The sequence below is a fragment of the Trachurus japonicus genome, chromosome 19, assembly GCF_045865225.1.
Source record: "Trachurus japonicus isolate A0001 chromosome 19, Traja_1.0".
Classification (NCBI taxonomy): domain Eukaryota; kingdom Metazoa; phylum Chordata; class Actinopteri; order Carangiformes; family Carangidae; genus Trachurus; species Trachurus japonicus.
Window position 1 is genome coordinate 9,734,695 of NC_140925.1, and position 24,955 is coordinate 9,759,649.

The 24,955-nt window shown below is 41.0% G+C and overlaps 3 protein-coding genes and 1 pseudogene across 4 annotated transcripts; all 4 read left to right on the top strand.

The window, feature by feature from the left end:
* Positions 1-127: 127 nt before the first annotated feature.
* Positions 128-2,713, top strand: LOC146967403 (GTPase IMAP family member 8-like). The gene is made up of 5 exons (XM_085762200.1): positions 128-152; positions 242-928; positions 1,460-2,212; positions 2,340-2,507; positions 2,592-2,713. The coding sequence occupies exons 1-5, from the start codon at positions 128-130 to the stop codon at positions 2,711-2,713; spliced, it is 1,755 nt and encodes a 584-aa protein (XP_085618326.1).
* Positions 2,714-4,951: 2,238 nt separating this feature from the next.
* On the top strand, positions 4,952-7,536 carry LOC146967404 (GTPase IMAP family member 8-like). The gene is made up of 5 exons (XM_085762201.1): positions 4,952-4,976; positions 5,066-5,752; positions 6,283-7,035; positions 7,163-7,330; positions 7,415-7,536. Exons 1-5 carry the CDS (start codon positions 4,952-4,954, stop codon positions 7,534-7,536), a joined length of 1,755 nt encoding a protein of 584 aa, XP_085618327.1.
* Positions 7,537-9,436: 1,900 nt separating this feature from the next.
* Positions 9,437-21,093, top strand: LOC146967405 (GTPase IMAP family member 6-like). Its single transcript, XM_085762102.1, has 4 exons — positions 9,437-9,522; positions 16,842-17,528; positions 20,525-20,737; positions 20,827-21,093. The coding sequence occupies exons 1-4, from the start codon at positions 9,498-9,500 to the stop codon at positions 20,961-20,963; spliced, it is 1,062 nt and encodes a 353-aa protein (XP_085618228.1). The 5' UTR covers positions 9,437-9,497; the 3' UTR covers positions 20,964-21,093.
* On the top strand, positions 9,935-12,348 carry LOC146967406 (GTPase IMAP family member 8-like; annotated as a pseudogene). The gene is made up of 4 exons (XR_015034431.1): positions 9,935-10,073; positions 10,841-11,593; positions 11,706-11,873; positions 11,958-12,348. The product of XR_015034431.1 is annotated as a GTPase IMAP family member 8-like (transcript).
* Positions 21,094-24,955: the final 3,862 nt, after the last annotated feature.

Below are 24,955 nucleotides of genomic sequence, written 5' to 3' on the forward strand. Positions count from 1 at the left end.
GTTGAAGGAGGGATTTGCAGCAATAATGTGGAAGTGTCAGAGCTACATTCACTGTTGAGCTCACACAATCGACAACAAGACACAGAGAGAATGAAAACTTATTAGCAGATTTACTTCTTCAGAAAACATGGAGAAAGCTACAACTGCCAAAGGTGAGCATATAAAGAAACTGTGATTCATCAGCAGGTGTGAGTATATTTTCCTGTATGTTAATGTCTCTGTCTCACTGTCTTTCTGTCAGAGCTGAATGCAGTGATTGTGGGATCAAAGGACTTAAATAAACACCTGTTTGGAAACATTGTCTTGGGAAGAAATGTATTTTCTGCATTAGATGCAACATTTGACTGTCAGAGAGGAGAAGGAGAAGTATGTGAGCGGAAAGTCACATTGGTCTTAACCCCGGGGTGGCTCCGAGGATATCAACCCTGTGATACACCAGAACTTCTCAAGACAGAGACTATTCTCAGCGTCACTCTGTGTCCACCTGGACTGCACTGTTTCCTCCTGGTGATTAATGCTAAGCTACCATTCAAAGATGTCTACAAGAAGGCAACAAAGAAACACATGGAGCACTGTTTTGGTGAGAGGGTGTGGGATCACACTGTGGTGGTCTTCAGCCACAGAGGTGAGCTAGACCACAAAGACTTTGAGGATTACATCAGAAAAGAAGGGGAACCACTGCAGTCACTTCTGGAGGCCTGTGGTAACAGGTATCACATCTTTTGTATTGACAGCAATGACAACAGCAAAAACGTCAGGCAGCTGTTTGAGAAGATTGACAACATGGTGGCAGAAAACAGCTGTTATGAAGTCGAGACCACACGGATACAAAGTGTTCAGGAGAGGAGGAAAGAAGTGGACAAACAAGCTGAGGAACTGTGTCTGCAGTCACAGCAAAAAAGGGAAAAGCTCAGAAGTCTGCTGAGTGGTGAGTTGAATTTGTGACATGTTTTATCCATGTTTGTTGAGGAAAATTTGGGATCTTGTTTCTGTTGTTTTGCCTGTGATTACATTATTAAACTTTACTGATTTCGATAGGAAAACTTGTTTACCAGAAATCCTTAGACTTTGAGTATTAGTCATACTAACATTGTACTAGTGTCATTAGGGTAAGGCAACCTATCAATCTTTGACTGTGGATTATGATCTACTGTTCAGATAAACTGCACAGAATGCCTCATTAAAAAGGAGCTACATAAAGACATTTAAATGTAAAAGTTAATTCAATGCTAATCCAGTTCACTGTCAATGGCTAATAAGTTTGTCTTTTACCCGTAGCAAAGCAAGCTAGAGTAATTTGTAAAGCACATAAAATCAGACAAAAGAAATTAAACACATTAACATAAGTTAAAACACCAGATATAGAATAATGGTTAAAAGCATAAATACCATAAAATCAAGTTTTAAGAACAGACAAATGCCTTCTAAAATGATCATATTTGTAACCTTTTTTGTACAGAGCTAAAACCCCACCTGAAGATCTTGATGGTTGGGTGGGTGTTTTCTGGGAAGAGTGCCGCTGGAAACACCATCTTAGGACGTGAGGTGTTTCAGTCTGGTGAGAGAACGATGAAAGTTTCAAAGCAGAGTGGCGAGGTGGCTGGAAGAGAGGTTGTAGTTGTGGACACTCGTGGATGGTGGAAGTTCTTCCCAGCATCATTAAACCCTGCAGTGGTGAAGACTGAGATATTAAAAGGAGTGTCTCTGTGCTCACCATCGCCAAATGTCGTTCTGCTAGTGGTGCCGCCAGACACATCATTTACAGATGAACAAAGAAAGGTCACAGAGGACAACATGAAGATACTTGGACAGGGGGTGTGGAGACATGTTATTGTGCTGTTTACATCCGGAGACATTTTAGGGAACAAAACTATTGAGCAACACATTGAAAGTGAAGGAACTCCTCTCCGTTGGCTGATTGAGAAATGTGGAAGGAGGTATCATGTCATTGACAACACCAAGACTGCTGGTGACCAGGTAACAGAGCTGCTGGAGAAGATGGAGGAGATGGTGGCAGGAAACTGTTTTCTGTACCTCAGTCACACAGGTGAGCCAGAACCTATGAAAGAGAAAAGTGATGAACCAACTGAAATTAAAGATGAGAGCACAGCCAAAGGGATCATGGAACAGTTCAACATCGAATGGGATCATAAGAACTGGGAGGACACCCATTTGTTGAAAGGAAATGACAGTATGGAATTACCACCACACCGTAAGCATCATGACACATTAACAGAACAGTAAAAAGCTATACTTTACAGTATCTTCCTACAGTGTTGTAATTTTGTTTCATCCTTTGTGTAATTAACACAATCTTTGTATTTTTTTTTTACCACCAGTTGGTGAAGATGTACAGAGGCTCAAGGATTTTGAAGGAGAGGAGGAAGACAAACAAGAGACTACAGATGATGCAGGATCTGGCCCTCTGAACAAGATGAAGGGATGGATGGAGAGAGAGTGGATCAGACGAGGAGCGGCAATGGAACAGTTCTACAGGTTCTTTGCAGGTGAACTGGTTGAAAATAAAGTAAGTATGAGTAACTTCTGTCTTGAACAGTTTTGTTGTTTACAGCTTTTATTTTATGCCACAGACAACGCAGCCATTTCTGAACCAGATCCTCATCAGTTGCGAGAATCAAGAGATAAAGTACGACTATGGCAGCAAACCAACAAAGATTCAGGCTACGGGTCAACCTCCTACACCTCCAGTTAAGCAGAGGAAGACAATGGGGGACAAGAAGTAAAAAACACCTGATTGTAATGTGAAACCTAACTGTGCGTTCACACCAAAAGCTTCCAAATCGTCAAAAACGCTCGAGGGTGGGCGTCAGACAAGACAGCTCCCAAAACGGCAAATATTTTCAGCCGCTTTGGCCGCTTGTCACGTGACTGACGTCAAAGTTCGATCGCGGTGGTCATTGGGGAGCCGAAATACAAAAAAAAGAAAAAGAAGGCAGCCGACGGACATCTCTATTCTGACAGGCTGCCGCCGGTTGCCGCTTAACCGCGTCATAGCTCATTACCCTAAAGTTAACCACGGCTCAAATTCTCATCTGGTGACGCTTTGGACGCTTTGGAAGCACGGCGACGCCTGTTGACGCTTTGGACGCTCGGTGTCGCCGGGCGCTCATTGAAAATGAATTGACTTCCGGCGTTTTTGACGCTTTGGAAGCTTTTGGTGTGAACGTACAGTTAGTCATTTACTGCATTTTATTCAATCATGCAGCGATTTCTGTTATGAAATGAAATAATTTAATTCCAGACAAAAATGCATAGTAGAGGGAAATTGTTCTGCACTGATTATTTATTGCCTATTACTGTAGGACATGCAGAAGTTATCATTTTATATTCATATATAAGTTTAGATATTAACAAAATATTGGAATAGTGTTAGTGAAAATATACACTGTATTACTGATAGAGCATGAAAGTGATCAACTTTATATGACAGCATTTTATCCATATCCCTCACCTCACTCAACCGGTTTATCCTTTTACTGTTTAAAACATTTTTATGATGATGAACAAAGGAACTGAGCACATGATGGCGGCATGCAGGTATTTTAGTTATTGTCCTTTAGTGCAGACTATTGTTATCTAACCAGTATCTGTGGTGGTGCCACCTGATTCTTCTTTTGCTTAAGTGAGGGCATTGGGCTATTAGGCTACAGGGACACTTCAAGACACAGGCCTCAATAATAGGGCCTCAGGTCACAACTGTTTGTTTGATTTGAATGTAAAAAGAAGAAACACAAGTGGATGTTTTTGCATCCATAGTATGTTGAACGTGTAACAGTACAGCATTGAATTATATTTTATTACCAATACTGTTTTATAATATTTTTTGTTGACCCCATATGGTGAATAAATGTGGTCTGGGTGGAAATGTATGTACAGTATATTTGTACAGTTACACTTGTGGACCTGCCCAGTGCAGTGTGAAGGGAAAACAGCACATTTACTGCACATTTATCTTCCATGTGTTGTGAAGACTTGGGAAGGGATATTTACTCTATGTTCCTAGGTACTCAGGAATTGTATGTCATATTGAAATAATGATGTATAACAGCTCTTACACAAATATCATAGCAAATAACAAAGTCTGTCTTTGAAATGCTGTTATTACATTAATAAAGCTGGATCAAATTTATCAAAAGTGGAGGATTGTTTTTCTGTTCTTTTTCAAACTTAAATAAAAGCTTACAGCACAACAACAGGTGAGTGGTGGTGAGCTGGCTGCAGCCTTGGCAGAGTTACACTGATTACTGGAGAAAAGAGGAGGAGTACATGCAGAGGCTGCAGATAAGCACGCAAAAACAAAACAATCCGGTTCATAACTACAGTATGACTGTGACTGAGATGGAAGAAGAGAAAAGGTCCAGAGATTGGATGCAGTTGCAGGGTTAAGGTGAACAGGTGATTGATTGACGGCAGGCCATCATGGATGATAATGCCTCAAGTGTAGAGAGAGAGAGAGAAGAAACAAAAACAAAATACACCCATTCATACCAAAGGCAGAAAGTTAACACACTCCCACGACGTGGAGTGAAAAAACTGACATCTACTGTACATACTGTATACATACAGTATGAATTCACCCAACCACACAAGTCACATATTGTTGATGTAGTTGTAAACTATAAAACTGAATATGAGCAGCTACGAATGGCAATGGAAGATTTCATTGGATAAAGCAAACAAGCAGCAACTGAGTTTCATGAAACCAACAGCTGTGATTTACAGGGCCAGCATGGAACAAGGAAATCAAGATAACAAGTTTAAGAAGGGATCTGATGTCTTGAAAATATGCTGTTGGTCCTGTTAATTGAAGGAGGGATTTGCAGCAATAATGTGGAAGTGTCAGAGCTACATTCACTGTTGAGCTCACACAATCGACAACAAGACACAGAGAGAATGAAAACTTATTAGCAGATTTCCCTCTTCAGAAAACATGGAGAAAGCTACAACTGCAAAAGGTGAGCATATAAAGAAACTGTGATTCATCAGCAGGTGTGAGTATATTTTCCTGCATGTTAATGTCTCTGTCTCACTGTCTTTCTGTCAGAGCTGAATGCAGTGATTGTGGGATCAAAGGACTTAAATAAACATCTGTTTGGAAACATTGTCTTGGGAAGAAATGCATTTTCTGCATTAGATGCAACATTTGACTGTCAGAGAGGAGAAGGAGAAGTATGTGAGCGGAAAGTCACATTGGTCTTAACCCCGGGGTGGCTCCGAGGATATCAACCCTGTGATACACCAGATCTTCTCAAGACAGAGACTATTCTCAGCGTCACTCTGTGTCCACCTGGACTGCACGGTTTCCTCCTGGTGATTAATGCTAAGCTACCATTCAAAGATGTCTACAAGAAGGCAACAAAGAAACATATGGAGCACTGTTTTGGTGAGAGGGTGTGGGATCACACGGTGGTGGTCTTCAGCCACAGAGGTGACCTCAACCATGAAGACTTTGAGGATTACATCAGAAAAGAAGGGGAACCACTGCAGTCACTTCTGGAGGCCTGTGGTAACAGGTATCACATCTTTTGTGTTGACGGCAATGACAACAGCAAAAACGTCAGGCAGCTGTTTGAGAAGATTGACAACATGGTGGCAGAAAACAGCTGTTATGAAGTCGAGACCACACGGATACAAAGTGTTCAGGAGAGGAGGAAAGAAGTGGACAAACAAGCTGAGGAACTGTGTCTGCAGTCACAGCAAAAAAGGGAAAAGCTCAGAAGTCTGCTGAGTGGTGAGTTGAATTTGTGACATGTTTTATCCACGTTTGTTGAGGAAAATTTTTGGATCTTGTTTCTGTTGTTTTGCCTATGATTACATTATTAAACTTTACTGATTTCGATAGGAAAACTTGTTTACCAGAAATCCTTAGACTTTGAGTATTAGTCATACTAACATTGTACTAGTGTCATTAGGGTAAGGCAACCTATCAATCTTTGACTGTGGATTATGATCTACTGTTCAGATAAACTGCACAGAATGCCTCATTAAAAAGGAGCTACATAAAGACATTTAAATGTAAAAGTTCATTCAATGCTAATCCAGTTCACTGTCAATGGAAGAAGTTTGTCTTTTACCCGTAGCAAAGCAAGCAAGAGTAATTTGTAAAGCACATAAAATCAGACAAAAGAAATTAAACACAATAACATAAGTTAAAACACCAGATATAGAATAATGGTTAAAAGCATAAATACCATAAAATCAAGTTTTAAGAACAGACAAATGCCTTCTAAAATGATCATATTTGTAACCTTTTTTGTACAGAGCTAAAACCCCACCTGAAGATCTTGATGGTTGGGTGGGTGTTTTCTGGGAAGAGTGCCGCTGGAAACACCATCTTAGGACGTGAGGTGTTTCAGTCTGGTGAGAGAACGATGAAAGTTTCAAAGCAGAGTGGCGAGGTGGCTGGAAGAGAGGTTGTAGTTGTGGACACTCCTGGATGGTGGAAGTTCTTCCCAGCATCATTAAACCCTGCAGTGGTGAAGACTGAGATATTAAAAGGAGTGTCTCTGTGCACACCATCGCCAAATGTCGTTCTGCTAGTGGTGCCGCCAGACACATCATTTACAGATGAACAAAGAAAGGTCACAGAGGACAACATGAAGATACTTGGACAGGGGGTGTGGAGACATGTTATTGTGCTGTTTACATCCGGAGACATTTTAGGGAACAAAACTATTGAGCAACACATTGAAAGTGAAGGAACTCCTCTCCGTTGGCTGATTGAGAAATGTGGAAGGAGGTATCATGTCATTGACAACACCAAGACTGATGGTGACCAGGTAACAGAGCTGCTGGAGAAGATGGAGGAGATGGTGGCAGAAAAATATTTTCTCTACCTCAGTCACACAGGTGAGCCAGAACCTATGAAAGAGAAAAGTGATGAACCAACTGAAATTAAAGATGAGAGCACAGCCAAAGGGATCATGGAACAGTTCAACATCGAATGGGATCATAAGAACTGGGAGGACGCCCATTTGTTGAAAGGAAATGACAGTATGGAATTACCACCACACCGTAAGCATCATGACACATTAACAGAACAGTAAAAAGCTATACTTTACAGTATCTTCCTACAATGTTGTAATTTTGTTTCATCCTTTGTGTAATTAACACAATCTTTGTATTTTTTTTTTACCACCAGTTGGTGAAGATGAACAGAGGCTCAAGGATTTTGAAGGAGAGGAAGAAGACAAAACAGAGGCTACAGATGATGCAGGATCTGGCCCTCTGAACAAGATGAAGGGATGGATGGAGAGAGAGTGGATCAGACGAGAAGCAGCAATGGAACAGTTCTACAGGTTCTTTGCAGGTGAATTGGTTGAAAATAAAGTAAGTATGAGTAACTTCTGTCTTGATCAGTTTTGTTGTTTACAGCTTTTATTTTATGCCACAGACAACGCAGCCATTTCTGAACCAGGTCCTCATCAGTTGCGAGTATCAAGAGATAAAGTACGACTATGGCTGCAAACCAACAAAGATTCAGGCTACGGGTCAACCTCCTACACCTCCAGTTAAGCAGAGGAAGACAATGGGGGACAAGAAGTAAAAAACACCTGATTGCAATTTAAAACATAATTCATTTAGCCTACTGTATTGTATTCAATGATGCAGGGCTTTCAACCGGATGGTTTACATTTTTGTTATGAAATGAAATCATTTAAAGCAGAAGTAAGCAATCCGGTCGTTTTGGCTAACTTTGTTAGTTAGCAGCCCCCGCCCTCGTCATGGATCTATTGGTCCTCGTCCCAACGTCACCACATTCATGCGCATCCCTTGGCTGCACACACAGCCCTTCATGCCGTTCTCTCTCCTCATTGGATAAAGCTTGTAGGATACAAGGAAATATACAAGACGTTTTCTCCTCGGCTTACAGCAGAGCAGAGTGACTGACAGACCCATGTTTCGGACCAAACACTAAGTGATTGCCGTCGGAAGATATAACTATTTAAGACTTATATTAACACAAATATTCCGCTTACTTCTGCTTTAATTACAGAAAAAAACGCACAGTAGAGGTTGACTGTTCTGCACTGATGATTTATTGCCTATTAGGACATGCAGAAGCTGTCATTCTATATATACATTTAGATGCATGCAGGTATTTTTCTTATCGTCCTTTAGTGCAGACTATTGTTATCTAGCCAGTATCTGTGGTGGTGCCACCTGATTCTTCTTTTGCTTACTGTAAGTGAAGGCATTTTATGGACTATTAGGCTACAGGGACACTTCAAGACACAGGCCTTAATAATAGGGCCTCAGATCACAACTGTTTGTTTGATTTGAATGCAAAAAGAAGAAACACAAGTGGATGTTTTTTAAGTGTAACATAGTACAGCATAGAATTATATTTTATTACCAATACTGTTTTATAATATTTTTTTGTTGACCCCACATGGTGAATAAATGTGGTCTGGGTGGAAATGTATGTGTACAGTTACACTTGTGGACCTGCCCAGTGCAGTGTGAAGGGAAAACACTGCACATTTATCTTTCATGTGTTGTGAAGACTTGGAAAGGGAGATTTACTCTATGTTCCTAGGTACTGAGGAATTCTATGTCATTGTGTTATATTGAAATAATGATGTATTAAAGCTCTACACAAATACCATAGCAAATAACAAAGTCTGTCTTTGAAATGCTGTTATTACATTAATAAAGCTGGATCAAATTTATCAAAGGTGGAGGATTGTTTTTCTGTTCTTTTTCAAACTTCAATAAAAGCTTACAGCACAACAACAGGTGAGTGGTGGTGAGCTGGCTGCAGCCTTGGCAGAGTTACACTGATTACTGGAGAAAAGAGGAGGAGTAAATGCAGAGGCTGCAGATAAGCACGCAAAAACAAAACAATCCGGTTCGTAACTATGACTGTGACTGAGATGGAAGAAGAGAAAAAGTCCAGAGACCGGATGCAGTTGCAGGGTTAAGGTGAACAGGTAAATGTTTGACGGCAGACCATCATGGATGATAGATAATGCCTCAAGTGTATAGAGACAGAGAGAAGAAACAAAACCAAAATACACCCATTCATACTGTACCAAAGGCAGAAAGTTAACACACTCCCACAACGTGGAGTGAAAAAACTGACATCTACTGTACACACTGCGCATACAAAGTATGAATTCACCCAACCACACAAGTCACATATTGCTGATGTAGTTGTAAACTATAAAACTGAATATGAGCAGCAACAAATGGCAATGGAAGATTTCATTGGATAAAGCAAACAAGCAGCAACTGAGTTTCATGAAACCAACAGCTGTGTTTACAGGGCCAGCATGGAGCAAGGAAATCAAGATAACAAGTTTAAGAAGGGATCTGATGTCTTGAAAATATGCTGTTGGTCCTGTTAGTTGAAGGAGGGATTTGCAGCAATAATGTGGAAGTGTCAGAGCTACATTCACTGTTAAGCTCACACAATCGACAACAAGACACAGAGAGAATGAAAACTTATTAGCAGATTTCCCTCTTCAGAAAACATGGAGAAAGCTACAACTGCAAAAGGTGAGCATATAAAGAAACTGTGATTCATCAGCAGGTGTGAGTATATTTTCCTGCATGTTAATGTCTCTGTCTCACTGTCTTTCTGTCAGAGCTGAATGCAGTGATTGTGGGATCAAAGGACTTAAATAAACACCTGTTTGGAAACATTGTCTTGGGAAGAAATGCATTTTCTGCATTAGATGCAACATTTGACTGTGAGAGAGGAGAGGGAGAAGTATGTGAGCGGAAAGTCACATTGATCCAAACCCCAGGGTGGCTGCGAGGATATCAACCCTGTGATACACCAGAACTTCTCAAGACAGAGACTATTCTCAGCGTCACTCTGTGTCCACCTGGACTGCACGGTTTCCTCCTGGTGATTAATGCTGAGCTACCATTCAAAGATGTCTACAAGAAGGCAACAAAGAAACACATGGAGCACTGTTTTGGTGAGAGGGTGTGGGATCACACTGTGGTGGTCTTCAGCCACAGAGGTGACCTCAACCATGAAGACTTTGAGGATTACATCAGAAAAGAAGGGGAACCACTGCAGTCACTTCTGGAGGCCTGTGGTAACAGGTATCACTTATTTTGTATTGACGGCAATGACAACAGCAAAAACGTCAGGCAGCTGTTTGAGAAGATTGAAAACATGGTGGCAGAAAACAGCTGTTATGAAGTTGAGACTGCACGGATACAAAATATTCAGGAGAGGAGGAGGGAAGTGGACAAACAAGCTGAGGAGCTGTGTCTGCAGTCACAGCAAAAAAGGGAAAAGCTCAGAAGTCTGCTGAGTGGTGAGTTGAATTTGCGATTTGTTTTATCCATGTTTGTTGAGGAAAATTTTGGATCTTGTTTCTGTTGTTTTGCCTATCATTACATTATTAAACTTTACTAATTTCGATAAGAATTCTTGTTTACCAGAAATCCTTAGACTTTGAGTATTAGTCATACTAACATTGTACTAGTGTCATTAGGGTAAGGCAACCTACAGTACCAATCTTTGACTGTGAATTATGATCTACTGTTCAGATAAACTGCACAGAATGCTTCATTAAAAAGGAGCTACAGTAGACATTTAAATGTAAAAGTTCATTCAATGCTAATTCAGTTAACTGTCAATGGCTAATAAGTTTGTCTTTTACCCGTAGCAAAGCAAGCAAGAGTAATTTGTAAAGCACAAAATCAGACGAAAGAAATGAATCACATTAACATAAGTTAAAACACCAGATAGCCTATATGGTTAAAAGCATAAATACCATAAAATAAAACCATAAAAAGTTTTAAGAACAGACAAATGCCTTCTAAAATGATCATATTTGTAACCGTTTTTGTACAGAACTAAAACCCCACCTGAAGATCTTGATGGTTGGGTGGGTGTTTTCTGGGAAGAGTGCCGCTGGAAACACCATCTTAGGACGTGAAGTGTTTCAGTCTGGTGAGAGAACGATGACAGTTTCAAAGCAGAGTGGCGAGGTGGCTGGAAGAGAGGTTGTAGTTGTGGACACTCGTGGATGGTGGAAGTTCTTCCCAGCATGATTTAACCCTGCAGTGGTGAAGACTGAGATATTAAAAGGAGTGTCTCTGTGCTCACCATTACCAAATGTCGTTCTGCTGGTGGTGCCAGCAGATTCTGCATTTACGGATGAACAAAGAAAGGTCACAGAGGACAACATGAAGATACTTGGACAGATAGTGTGGAGACATGTTATTGTGCTGTTTACATCCGGAGACACTTTAGGGAACAAAACTATTGAGCAACACATTGAAAGTGAAGGAACTCCTCTCCGTTGGCTGATTGAGAAATGTGGAAGGAGGTATCATGTCATTGACAACACCAAGACTGCTGGTGACCAGGTAACAGAACTGCTGGAGAAGATGGAGGAGATGGTGGCAGAAAAATATTTCCTCTACCCAAGTCACACAGATGATCAAGAACCTCAGGAAGAGAAAAGTGATGAACCAACTGAAATCAAAGATGAGAGCACAGCCAAGAAGATCATGGAACAGTTCAACATCGAATGGGATTACAAGAATTGGGAAGATCACCGTCTGTTAAAAGGAAATGACAGCATGGAAATACGGCCAATCTGTAAGCATCATGAGACAAAACAAAAACAGTAAAAAGCTACACCTTCCAGTATGTTCCTGTTTCATCCTCATGTATAGGCTAACTAACGTGATTATTGTATTTTTTTAACCAGTTGGTGAAGAAGAACAGAGGCTCAAGGATTTTGAAGGAGAGGAAGAAGACAAAACAGAGGCTGCAGATGATGCAGGATCTGGCTCTCTGACCATGATAAAGGGATTGCTGGAGAGAGAGTGGATCAGACGAGAAGCGGCAATGGAACAGTTCTACAGGTTCTTTGCAGGTGAATTGATTGAATATAAAGGAAGTGTGAGCAACTTTTGTCTTGATCAGTTTTGTTGTTTACAGCTTTTATTTTATGCCACAGACAACGCAGCCATTTCTGAACCAGATCCTCATCAGTTGCGAGAATCAAGAGATAAAGTACGACTATGGCAGCAAACCAACACAGCTTCAGGCTACGGGACAGCCTCCTACACCTCCAGTAAAGCAGAGGAAGACAATGGGGGACAAGAAGTAAAAAACACCTGATTGCAATGTGAAACATAATTCATTTAGCCTACTGTATTGTATTCAATGATGCAGGGCTTTCAACAGGATGGTTTACATTTCTGTTATGAAATGAAATCATTTAATGCACAGTAGAGGGAAACTGTTCTGCACTGATGATTTATTGCCTATTGGGACATGCAGAAGCTATCATACAGTATATTCATATTTTCAATACTAGCAAAATATTGGAATAGTGTTAGTGAAAATATACACTGTATTACTGATATGACTACGTTTAACAAAGGAACTGAGCACATGATGGCGGCATGCAGATATTTTTCTTATCGTCCTTTAGTGCAGACTATTGTTATCTAGCCAGTATCTGTGGTGGTGCCACCCGATTCTTCTTTTGCTTACTGTAAGTGAAGGCATTTTATGGACTGTTAGGCTACATGGACATTTCAAGACACAGGCCTTAATAATAGGGCCTCAGGTCACAACTGTTTGTTTGATTTGAATGTAAAAAGAAGAAACACAAATGGATCTAACACAGTGGATTGTAAAACTATATTTTATCATCAATACTGTTTTTAATAAACTTTTTATGACTCCAGATGGTGAATAAATATGTTCTGGGTGGAATATATTTGTACAGTTACACTTGTGGACCTGCCCAGTGCGGTGTGAAGGGAAAATTGCACCACTGACTGACTGCACATTTATCTTTCATTCCTTGAAACCAGCTTTTTACTCACTGGTTACTGAGGTTTCTTACACAATAACATTGTAATTTCTATGCTTATCTATTATTTTTTGCGTTAAATTAAGAGGGACAATGAGAGACTGACAGGAACGAAACTGATATAGAAATCAGTTTCCATCCAAATTCAAAATATTTGTCTTACACAAATATCATAGCAAATAATAAAGTCCGTCTCTGAGCTTAGGTGGAAGAAGAGAAAACGTCTAGAGACTGGATGCAGTTGCAGGGTTAAGGTGAACAGGTGACCGATTGATTGATAGCAGACCATCATGCGCGATAGACAATGTCTCAAGTGTAGAGAGAGAGAACAGCAAAACACAAACTGATGAAAACATACTACGGATGCAAAGTATGCGTGTTCCTCCTTTTCCTCCTCTGCTGCCACCCCCCTCCAAAAGCTGTAAACCTATAGGGAAACACTGGAATAATGGAATAATACAGAAATTTGTACTTTAAATTTCTTTATTTTAACTATTATTATTCTATGTTCAGGGTTTTTCCTGCGTTCAAAATTGCGTGGCGGCCACCTCCACCTTATTTTGTGCCGCCCCCAGCGATATGCAGGGTTTTTTCTGCATTATAAATTTTGAGGCGGCCGCGCGCCTGAATCTTAATTGAAAATCAATGAAAGCTCAGTGGCGCTGTTTTCAACCAGAGACGTTCTCAACTCGACCGCAACAGAAGGGGTGCGTTTGATTTAAACTCCGGGCCGGGCCGCAAGATGACGTTGACGCGCTGCTTGTGTGCCCGCGGGGGCGGGGCTCATCGGGGCTCCGCTCCGTTCAGACGTTGTGCTGAGCGTGAACCAACGCACCTCACCAGCGCAGAGCGTGAAGAGAGACAAGGAGACGCGGTGGCGTCCTTTGCAGCTTGGTGACAGGACTTCAGGTACTCGTAAAAGCCGACTCCCAATTTACTGCCGGTCCCAAATTTTTAATAATCATGCTAGCGTTTCACCAGCTCTCATCTCCGCCAGTCAGCCTCTCAACCTGCCGCCTCTCTCGCGTGCGGGCGCACCGCACGTAGACACACGTGAGGAAAAAAAAAAAATATTTTTTTTTGGATAGGCCTACTTTTTTTTTTTTTTTTCTGTTAGTGGGAAACACTGATCGAGCTGTGCGTACGCACAACTCTCCGCAATATTCCATTGATAAATCACACCGGACCCAAGAATGGTGCGGACATGAACACACCTCATATTCCACCCCCAGAATGCCTCAGCACAACCATATATGGTCAGCACGTGCATAATTAAGTAGCCATGTGCGCTCTGTGGAGCGGCAACAAAGTAACAACAAAGACAACGGGCGGAGAGCGTTATTCACCCAGAATGGTGCTTCGGCGAACCTGCCCTCGCTTTTGAGGTCGGTTGTGAGAAAAATGCCTGCTGTCCAGACAACTGTGTTTTTTTAAATATACTTTTTTTTTGTTGTTCTTCATCACGCGATCGACCCACACTGTGTCGTAATGAGCACCCCTGGTATAAGCATTGTCACGCAGCAATATGGGACTCCACCCAGCGGAGGAACCTGGGAGTAGGTAGGCTACACCTTCGGATAGTTGAGATGGCTCATGTAGGACACCCCCAGGAGGACAAGTGTGGCATCCAGGACGGTTTTTGCCTGGGTGAAAATGAAAAAATCCTCAGTCACGTCAGTTCAACATCAGTCATATGCCATGAAGGCAACAAAAAGTAAACAGTACGACCTGTAAGTTTGGTTGTAAAATTAGTGAACAAACCTCAGAAGAAGTAGCAGCCTCCAAACACACGTCAAACTGCTGTCCAGCAACACAGACGTCTTCCTCTTCTTCCTTCTGCTCACGTGACTGTACGTGCGACCTGCAGTGCGTCTGTCTGTGAAGCATAAATAGCGTTTTACTATTTAACCTACAAGCATAAAAGCTCATTTATATAAAGATAGTTTAATAGCTGTTAATCACGGCATTCCACACACTTTGTAAGGTCTGTTATTTCTTTCTAACGGGCCGTTGCTATGTGTAATAGACCGTTGCCAGGGGCCACTCAGCCGTTACTATGGGCGCATAGCAACAGCTGTTTAACCGCTACATGCAGTTTTTCTTTCAGAGGCAATTTATAGATCAAAAAGATCGCATTTTAATCACAATTTGTCTTAAATTATTCATTTCACCCGTAAACAGCATTGCAATAACCGAGTAGCCTAATGAATGAGCAGGTTATCCCTCACTTAACTAGCAGTTAGCCGTTGGTTAGCCTACCGTTGCCGGCCATTAGGGTTCATATTAGAGACGATATGGAAGAAAATAAGCGAAAAGTAAACAGTACGACATGTAAATTTAGTTGTAAAATTAGTGAACAAACCTCAGGAGAAGTAGCTGTCTCCAAACAATGTCAAACTGCTGTCCAGCAACTCAGACGTCCTCTTCACCCCGCTCCTCTTCTTCGTTTTGACGGCTCAACGGCAGACTGCTCACGTCACCGTGCGTGTACGTGCCCTGCGTCGAGTCCGTCAGGCGAGCTTACTTGAGTTTGACCCGTGACCTGCGCTGTGTCTGTCAGGCTGCATAACCTGTCTCACTTACTCTCAACCCTTGAAGACAGTCCACATACAGTGTCTTAAGCCATCTTAAGATTTGAATGTCTTAAGACAAAATAAAGATGTCTTAAGATGTCTCAAGATGTCTCAAGTCAAGACACTCAATGTCTTCAAGACACAAAATTCTGTCTGAGAGCATCCCATGTGCTGCCCTTGCATGTCTTCAAATTTTTGTCTTAAGATGTCTTAAGACGTCTTGATGTGCAGAAATGTCTTGAGACGTCTTGATTCCGCTTATTGAGACATCTTAAGACATCTTGAGACGCAGTGATGGCTGGGTATGTAATTGATACAAACCGTAAGAGACTGACAGGAAAGTTGAGTGAGGGAATGACATGTACTGTAGAAAAGAGTTTTATCATATCTACACATTGTTGTACTGTACTGAAATTATGATGTTTTCTCTGATTCTTATCAAACCTTTTACATATTGCAAATAATAAAGTCCAACGTTGAAATGCTGTTATAATATTAATAAAGCTGGATCAAATTGATCAAAGGTGGAGAAATGTTTTCTGGCTTCTTTTTTTCAAACTTAAATAAAAGCTTACAGCACAACGACCGGTGAGTGGTGGTGAGCTGGCTGCAGCCTTGGCAGAGTTACACTGATTACTGGAGAAAAGAGGAGGAGTAAATGCAGAGGCTGCAGATGAGCACGCAAAAACAAAACAATCCGGTTCATAACTATGACTGTGACTGAGATGGAAAAATACAGAGACTGGATGCAGTTGCAGTGGGAGCCACATAGAAGTTCCCATCCCAGCTGGCTGCCATTCAGCTGTAGGTGAACAGGTGATGATTGATGGTCGACCATCATGCATGATAAGCACTGTCTCAAGAGAGAACAGCAAAAATAAAGCACACTCATTCATAGCAAAGGCAGAAATTAATACACACTCAACAAGGAACAAACTGGTGTCTACACACTTGTGTAAAGTATGAATTCACCAAACGCCACAAATTGCTGATGTCGTTGTAAACTATGAAACTGAATATTAGGCTAACAGCTACAAATGTCAATGGAAGATTTCATTGGATGAAGCAAACAAGCAGCAAGTGACTTTCATGAGCCAGCTGTGATTTACAGGGACAGCATGGAACAAGGAAATCAAAATGACAAGTTTCATCAGGCAACTTATGTCGTGAAAATATGCTGTTGGTCTTGTTACAGTAATTGCAGCAGGGAGTTGCAGCAATGAAAATGTGTGAAAGTGTCAGAGCTGCATTCAGTGTTGAGCTCACACAATCGACAACAAGACGAGAGAATGAAAACTTATTAGCACGTTTCCCTCTTCAGGAAACATGGAAAAAGCTACAACTGCCAAAGGTGAGTCGATCAAGAAATTTTGATTCATCAGCAGGATGTGAATATTTTCTTTCATGTTAATGTTTCAATTCTGTCTCACTGTCTTTCTGTCAGAGCTGAATGCAGTGATTGTGGGATCAAAAGGCTCACATAAACATCTCGTTGGAAACATAATTCTGGGAAAAAACGTGTTTAATGCAATAGATGCAACATTCGACTGTGAGAAAGGAGAAGGAGAAGTATGTGAGCGCAGAGTCACGTTGGTCCAAACCCCAGGGTGGGCACGACTCTTTCAACCCTGTGATACACCAGAACTTCTCAAGACAGAGACTATTCTCAGCGTCACTCTGTGTCCACCTGGACCACACGCTTTCCTCCTGGTAATTAATGCTGAGCTACCATTCAAAGATGGCCACAAGAAAGCAACAAAGCAATACATGGAGCATTTCTTTGGTGAGAAGGTGTGGGATCACACTGTGGTGGTCTTCAGCCACAGAGGTGAGCTAGACCACAAAGCCTTTGAACATTACATCAGCGAAGAAGGTGAACCGCTGCAGTCACTTCTGGAGGCCTGTGGTAACAGGTATCATGTTCTTCGTGTTGACGACAATGACAACAGCAAGAATGTCAGGCAGCTGTTTGAGAAGATTGACAACATGGTGGCAGAAAACAGCTGTTATGAAATCGAGACTACACGGATACAAAGTGTTCAGCAAAGGAGAAAAGAAGTGGACAAAAAAGCTGAGGAGCTGCGTCTGCAGACGCACGAAAAAAGGCAAAAGCTCAGAAATCTCCTCAGTGGTGAGTTTAATTTGTTTTATTTCATAAATATTAAAAAGAAATATATCTGTAGTTTTATCCATCTCTCCTATTAGTTGTAATATCAGTGTAGTGGGTATTGCTATGGCAATAAACAGCAGGTGTAAGAAAATCAGCTTTTTGGAAACCCGAAACGAAACAAACAAACAGTAGCCTAAATTGTATGAAACAAAACAAAACTAGCAGCTGTGACTAGTGAGATTGAAAGCTCAGAAAAAAGAACACTTTTAAAGACCAAATCACCTATTGGCTGTATTTTAAAAGTGTCCTTACAGTAAGTTAGCTAGCATTATAGCTGTTAACTGGTGCTAGCTAACATTTTGTTAGACAATGCTATCAGGCTAGCATTGCTATCAGGCCAAATTAAAATAAAATCATTTGCTATAATTTGTTGCTCATCTTTGTTTTGTTTTGTTTTTTTTCTATGTCCACTTACTCACATCTGAGCAGTTCTCTGCTCCCTCTTACCTGGTGCAGGTGCTGCTCCTTCGTTTCCTATGACCTCAAACTATATTCTAAATAAAATAAAGAACACATTGCAGTTACTCACCTTCACTCACGAGTCCCAGGCAGCCATTGATACTCGTCTCTTGACCTCCCGTTCGGTAGTTGTGATCCCAGGCATTAATAATCCTCTTGTCGCCACGTTAAATATATGTGATGCCTTGATCCTTTCGCTGTCCCGTTCCGTCGTTGTGGTCGCCGGTCGCTGACGGTCGCCATTTTAAATATCCCGCGCTGCTGTCTGGCGTATCCTAGCAACGCTGGCAGCACTTCCGTATCCTCTTGAGACAGCCTGACGCAGCCTGAGCCTGACAGGCAAATCCTAGGCCAATATTTCTCTAGTCACTCCTCCTATTAATAACAACAGTGTATCTAGACAGACCATCAGATATTTGAAAACTAAAAAAAAAGAAAGAAATTTTTTATTTAGTTGTATTTTATATTATTATTTTTTTCCTACCTTTTCTCTGCAGTGTTGTTCGCACTCCTATAGTGTTAGCTAACATTTTGTTAATGCTATCAGGCCAAATTAAAATAAAATAATTTGCTATCATTTATTGCAAGTATTTAATTATTTCTTAAAAGTAGGCCTACCCTACAGAAAAAGTGTGTCCCATATCAATTTAAAGGGATAGTTCAGCTTTTTTGAAGTGGGGTCCTAATGGCCATTAAGTAGGCTATAATAGGCTATAATAGGCTATCTGCAGTATCTGCGCGATGCTCCGGTGTTTCTCAGTGGGGGGAGCAGAGACCTCTCTACTGCAGATAATGGCCATACCTCACACAACCCCACTTCAAAAAAGCTGAACTACCTTTACTGTGCAATTACAGGACAGTTTTGTAATTTACGTGACATTCTGGATTTTATGAACACACCATTATTTTTGACCTTTTGTTTTTGTTATTGATTTTTTTTTTAAAAAAACAACCAACAACTCATACACAAGCTAACTGCTATTTATATGATCTGACTTTTTCATACACAGAGCCAAAACCCCACCTGAGAATCTTGATGGTCGGCTGGGTGTTTTCTGGGAAGAGCGCCACCGGAAACAGCATCTTAGGACGTGAAGCCTTTCAGTCTGGTGAGAGGACGGTGACAGTCTTAAAGCAAAGCGGTAAGGTTGCAGGAAGAGAGGTCGTGGTGGTGGACACTCCTGGATGGTGGAAGTTCTTCCCAGCATCATTTTGCCCTTCGGATTTGAGGAGCCAGATTTTAGCAGGAGTGTCTCTGTGCTCTCCATCACCAAATGTCATTCTTCTGGTGATGGCACTTGAGACATCATTTACAGATGATCAAAAAAAGGTCATAGAGGACAACATGAAGATGTTTGGACACAGAGTGTGGAGACATGTTATCTTGTTGTTTACAAGCTGGGACACTTTGGGGAACAAAACTATTGAGCAACACATTGAAAGTGAAGGAACGCCTCTCCGTTGGCTGATTGAGAAATGTGGCAAAAGGTACCATGTCATTGACAACACCAAGACTGCTGGTGACCAGGTAACAGAGTTGCTGGAGAAGATGGATGAGATGGTGGCAGGAAACAGCTGTTTTTACCTCCCTGAAACAGAAGAACCACTAACTGAGGGAGAGGACAGTGAGGAACTGACTGACATCAGAGATGATAGCACAGCCAAGGAGATCATAGAACAACTAAACCTCGAATGGGATCGAAATCACTGGAGAAAAAAAGATGACGACAGTATGGATGCTGCAATTTTCTGTAAGCATGCAGGGACATAAAAAAGACAATAATTTGAGGTCTAAAAGAATGAATCTGAATGCTATGCAGTAGTTCTGTCTGTTTGCACATGGCCACAGCAGCGTATAATGGGAGCAGACAGATCTTAGGTTGTTTAGGCTATTTGCATCCCACAAAACCGCAATTTCTTTCACAGACATGGTCAGATGGCTATTCAATAATACACCAAGGGGTTTGTTTACTTCAAGAAAGCGGACATGTTCATAAATATAGCTGTAATACAAAATCTTGCATGAGAGTCAAGTTGACGCTGTCAGTATGTTTAGTAGTCTGAAGGCAGCGCTCCCATTTGTTTCATCAACAAAGTAATATATACGGTAGCCTACTTGGAGGCACAACGTTTTTGTTGCAGTAAGAGTAAATTTGGTTTATTCTGACAAAAACAAATGGGAGCGCTCCTGTTTGTTTTTGTTTGAATAAACTAACTTGACTGGAAACTGTAAATAAAAGATGAATGCAACATACTTGAGGACTATTTGGACAAATAATTGTTTACGACATGCCTTGAATTGGGACATGCACACTCAATAGTTGGTGGGGACATGGGCCAAAGATCAGGCCTAAAATCATCTAGTGTGTATTGAGTATCAGGTCTAGCTTGATGCAGACCTTTATCTTGGCAACAACATTGATCTGATTAAAACAAACAAATTCCAGCTAGTTTTATCAAATACAATTAACATGATTATTGTTGTATTTTCTACCCAGTCAGTGAAGCCAGGGAGAGGCTCAAGGATTTTGAAGGAGAGGTAGAAGAGATGAAGGACCATCATGACGACTCAGACGATGAGTTCAACATCTTTGAAGAAGTTGAAGACGATTCAGGATCTGGTGCTCTGAGCAGGATGAAGGCACTGCTGGAGAGAGAGTGGAGCAGACGAGAGGTGTCAATGGAATATTTCTACCGGCTCGTCCTTGCAGGTGAAAAAAAAAAAAAAAAAAAATCAATTTGTGAATAACTCAAGTTTCATTTGGTTTTGTATAGTTTAACATTTTATTTTCTTCCATAGGCCAAACAGAGGAAAGTTCTCTTCAGCTGCAGAAATCAAGAGGTAAAATACTATCGTGCCTAGAAGCCAAGAACAAGAGAAGTCCTGCAAACACCCCTCCTCTCAGGCCTCGTGATAATTACCCTGCTGTGAAGTGAAAGCAAATAACGAGCTGAGACAGAGACACGTCTTAATACCATGTTCTGAGTTTAGTACTATTTTGTTATGAAATTGCCATTGGATGTTCATTGCTGGATGTTTTAGAGCTAAAACTACAGGACTCTTACTGTGCATGCTGCTGGTACACCATTTAATGGTGCAGCTTCAGAGAGACAATGGCGGCAAAGATGATCTGAAATACCAAACTGCATAGTTTTCCTCTGCACTCAACAGTTTGTGACTCGGTCCAAGAATGAGCCGTGGGATAGAGAGACAAACTCTGATGCAACCGCTTGTGCAAAGGAAGAAATATTAGGATTTTGTCATGAGAATCTTTCTCAGAGAAATATAATATTGAAGGTGCAGATTTTATTATTTGAAATTTATGCTTTAGCATTACATTTCTTAGTCCAAAATGTTTGTAAAAAATGTTTTAATAGATTTTGAGTGAATCTGTACTAGATGATACAGTATGATACGGCGTGAGGATGTGATGTGTAGGCCGAATGCTCAGAAGTGAGATTTACCCCAAGAGATTCTTCCTGGAAATGCAGCTGCAGGAGCTCAGGATTTTTATGTACAGATTGTTAGGTTGTATTTACAGAAAGAAAAAAAGAAAGAAAGAAAGAAAGAAAGATGCCTACATGCCTGCATGTTAAGTACAACTTTAACATGATTATACTAATAAAGCTGGATCATTAAAATAGCAACTTGCATGTCACTGCATGGTGCAACCTCCTCGCAGCTAAAGGTGCTTTCAACCTGAACCACTTTGATGTAAATAAACTGCTGCTTCCATCGATTAGTTTTGGTTCTTTTAGTCTGGTGTAAAACTGTGAATCTAAGTCAAACTAAATAATCAGACCGACGCAGCACAAAGATGTGATTCTTGGTCTATTGCCAACAACACAGGAGGACTATCGTTAAATCCATCATCTGGCCACAAACTGTTAAGGCGACTGCAGGTCATGCAGCACGTTGCAGCGTATAATATATGTTTATTTATCTCCTCCTGAAACTGCACAGACTACATGTATTTGCAATGCTAGTCAATACTGAAACGATGAAGAATGACAACTATGTAAAATATTACAGTAGAACCTATTGTAATGTTATTCACTGTTGCCCATAAAGTTGGAACATAATAATAAAATATTTTATTGCCTCTTCTCATGAAATGATTGTGATTTATTCTTTATAGATAAAGTGTATATCTTCTCAAAACTTGATTAACCAATCTCTTCCCAACATAACGTTTCGTAAATGATTCAGGTTTTCATAAAGCACAAAGAGAAATACAGGTTGTCGCAGGTTGCACGCATCTCCTGCTGCTGTTTGTCGCAACAGTGCATCAGTCTGACATTCAGCTAGTTACCGGACCACATTCCTGCAACCAGGGACAAACTGAATGCAGTAAGATCCAAACACTAACATGGTGGTGAGATGCACACATTAGTCACTCCTGATTCATAGGTGTAAGTCAGAGCCAGTTAGTCACATGTGGAGTCACCGAACTGCAGCAGGTGAATAGATCCACCTCAGTTTCCTCCAGGCAGATATTACAACCAGACACCACTCTATGCCTTTTTACTGAAATTGACCTTTTTGTGATTTTCCTTTACTACTTTATTGATATCCTCAGGTCATCGCTACAAAAGATGTTCGTACAACCCCATCTAACTGCTTTGACGAATTACAATGGGTCAGAAATAGCAGAGATGTGTAGAGTTGCGTCAGATGAAGAGCGGGAGGGAATGTGTACTTGAATCCTAGCGAGGTCCCCGAGCTCATCAGCAGGACCAGCAGAGGGGATTAGGAGTGCCATGGATTACCAGCAGAACGGCGAGAGGGGATCTCTCTGTTTTATCAGAATGAACATTAATCCAGAGCTAAACCCTCTAAAATGTCTGTATTCACAAGGACACGGACATCGATATGTAAATACATAACACGCTCTCTGTTTGATATATCATTTAACATATCAATAGGTCCTTTCACATTCTGGGCTCTTGTGCACAGACAGACACATAAAAGACCAACAGGTGGGTTTGAATATAAAAGACAGGAAGGAAGAAGAGGTGGCAGGATTGTAAGAAAGAGAGGTAACTAAGAGGAAAAAGAAGCAGACAGAGGTGATAATTGTATTCACAGATAATGACCTCTGTGTTCTAATAAACAGTCAGGATGTAGCACTCGTCCTCTGACATGTTGCTCATTAACACGGTCAGAAGTGTTAAGGTTTTTTTTTTCTTCTCTTTTCATTTGTTTTTCATCTGCACAGTGCACACAGTCACTTCTTCAGAACAACTGACCCCGGCCGGCGCTCATGGAAGAAACATAAACGCTGTCTGCTTCTCTCTGGTATGTCAGCAAATCACTGCAAATAAAAATAACACGGGAGGAAAAGCGGAAAATTCACAAGAAAAACAAAAAGACTTCACGGTTGTCTGAGGCCGATGCAGCAGCACTGAGAAAAGCAAACTGCGACAAAAAGAAATGAAAGCAGAAGAAATCATAACGTACCCAAAGCATATGACATTAACATCCACTGACGCTTCGGCTCCACTGGAGAAGCAGGAAAAAAACAAACATCAGATCCGTGTGGACCAGTGAGGAGACTACGGTGGCCCTGAGGGCTCAAAGCACTGCAATTTAAGAAAACGCATGCAAAACGCGCCACAAATACAGAAATGAATTTAATCAATTTGACAACACATGAACTACACAACATACACAAGTGAAGACTATGCTAAGCTTTATTTTAAAACATTACTGACAGGTCGCCGTCCTCAAGCTCTCTACAAGGCTTTAAATAAGAGTTGCAGCATTTACATTGTGTTTTTTTTTCCCGAGTTTGTACTGTGTTTATGTCTTTATGCATGTGTTTTCTCAAGTTGCAGTGTGTTGATCTATCTGGGCCACCGTAGGAAACTTTAACACTGCTCAAATGAATATGTGCGACACGGATAGGAATGAGCTGAAATTTGGGTGACTGCTCATGAAAAAAGGTCCAAAAAGTTTAAACCAATACTTATGCTCTGTTACATGGCAGCAGCAGTGGAATCACGGGTAAATTTGCAACTGGGTTTTCTATTCATTTGTCTGAAAGCAGTAATTTGGACCCCACTGTGAATGCGTTTCTACAAAAGCTTTAATCAAGAGCAGTCTGAAGAGGGTTTTCTCTCTTTCTTGTGGCCCTTGACTGCACATAGCGAGACTTTTTAAATTGCTTTTTTTCCAAGGCGCACTACACCGCTCTCTCCTCTGATGCATCTGTGCAAGACGAGAGTTTCGACCTGATGCTTCACATAATGGTATAAAGACAAGAAGAAACCTGCAGCTCCATCTATGTTTTATAGATTAATTCAAGCCAGAGCTTTCACCCGAATAAATTCATGTAGTATGTTAGCTGGGCTGGGTTCAGTGGCAGTGCTGTGTAATCACTGTTGACTTTTTCAGTATTTAACCAGACCAGGATCTTTTTCTAACCTTAACCAAGCTACAATACAAGTGTCTGGACACAATGCGAAAATTTGGCTACAATGGACAATAATTATTGTTGTTGTAAGCCACCATATTTGTCTAATTTGCAATTAATTTGTGATTAACTGGTGATTAACTATGAACACTCATGATTAGATATTCATTTGATTGGCAGCCCTCATTAAAAGCCTTTGTTATTATGTTTAACACTTCATCTAGGTGGTATTACACCAAAAGCAGGAAAATTAGCAGTGTATTTCAAGGGGACATTGTTCCCTTTTGTTACAAATCATAACACCAATCAGTATAACCTGTGGTTTTCATCGATACACTCACTCCCCACATTCCTTGAGGTCTGAACGATGTGTTGTGTTTTGTTTTGTTTAATTCCCACGAGTCAGAGGAGGATTCAACCAGCATGGATGATAAAGACAAAGAAAGAAAGTCTTTGTAGCTCAATCAGATACCAAGTGTTTCCCCTTCCTGGGAAGTCAGTGCGTCTCCTTCC

What these genes read in the sequence shown, in the direction of transcription:
- LOC146967403 (XM_085762200.1), top strand. Translation starts at nt 128, where the DNA reads ATGGAGAAAGCTACAACTGCCAAAG. An exon ending in GAAAGCTACAACTGCCAAAG is followed by an intron (nt 153 to 241) that starts GTGAGCATATAA and finishes TCTTTCTGTCAG; the next exon opens with AGCTGAATGCAGTGATTGTG. An exon ending in GCTCAGAAGTCTGCTGAGTG is followed by an intron (nt 929 to 1,459) that starts GTGAGTTGAATT and finishes TTTTTTGTACAG; the next exon opens with AGCTAAAACCCCACCTGAAG.
- LOC146967404 (XM_085762201.1), top strand. Translation starts at nt 4,952, where the DNA reads ATGGAGAAAGCTACAACTGCAAAAG. An exon ending in GAAAGCTACAACTGCAAAAG is followed by an intron (nt 4,977 to 5,065) that starts GTGAGCATATAA and finishes TCTTTCTGTCAG; the next exon opens with AGCTGAATGCAGTGATTGTG. An exon ending in GCTCAGAAGTCTGCTGAGTG is followed by an intron (nt 5,753 to 6,282) that starts GTGAGTTGAATT and finishes TTTTTTGTACAG; the next exon opens with AGCTAAAACCCCACCTGAAG.
- LOC146967405 (XM_085762102.1), top strand. Translation starts at nt 9,498, where the DNA reads ATGGAGAAAGCTACAACTGCAAAAG. An exon ending in GCTCAGAAATCTCCTCAGTG is followed by an intron (nt 17,529 to 20,524) that starts GTGAGTTTAATT and finishes TTTTCTACCCAG; the next exon opens with TCAGTGAAGCCAGGGAGAGG. An exon ending in CTACCGGCTCGTCCTTGCAG is followed by an intron (nt 20,738 to 20,826) that starts GTGAAAAAAAAA and finishes TTTCTTCCATAG; the next exon opens with GCCAAACAGAGGAAAGTTCT.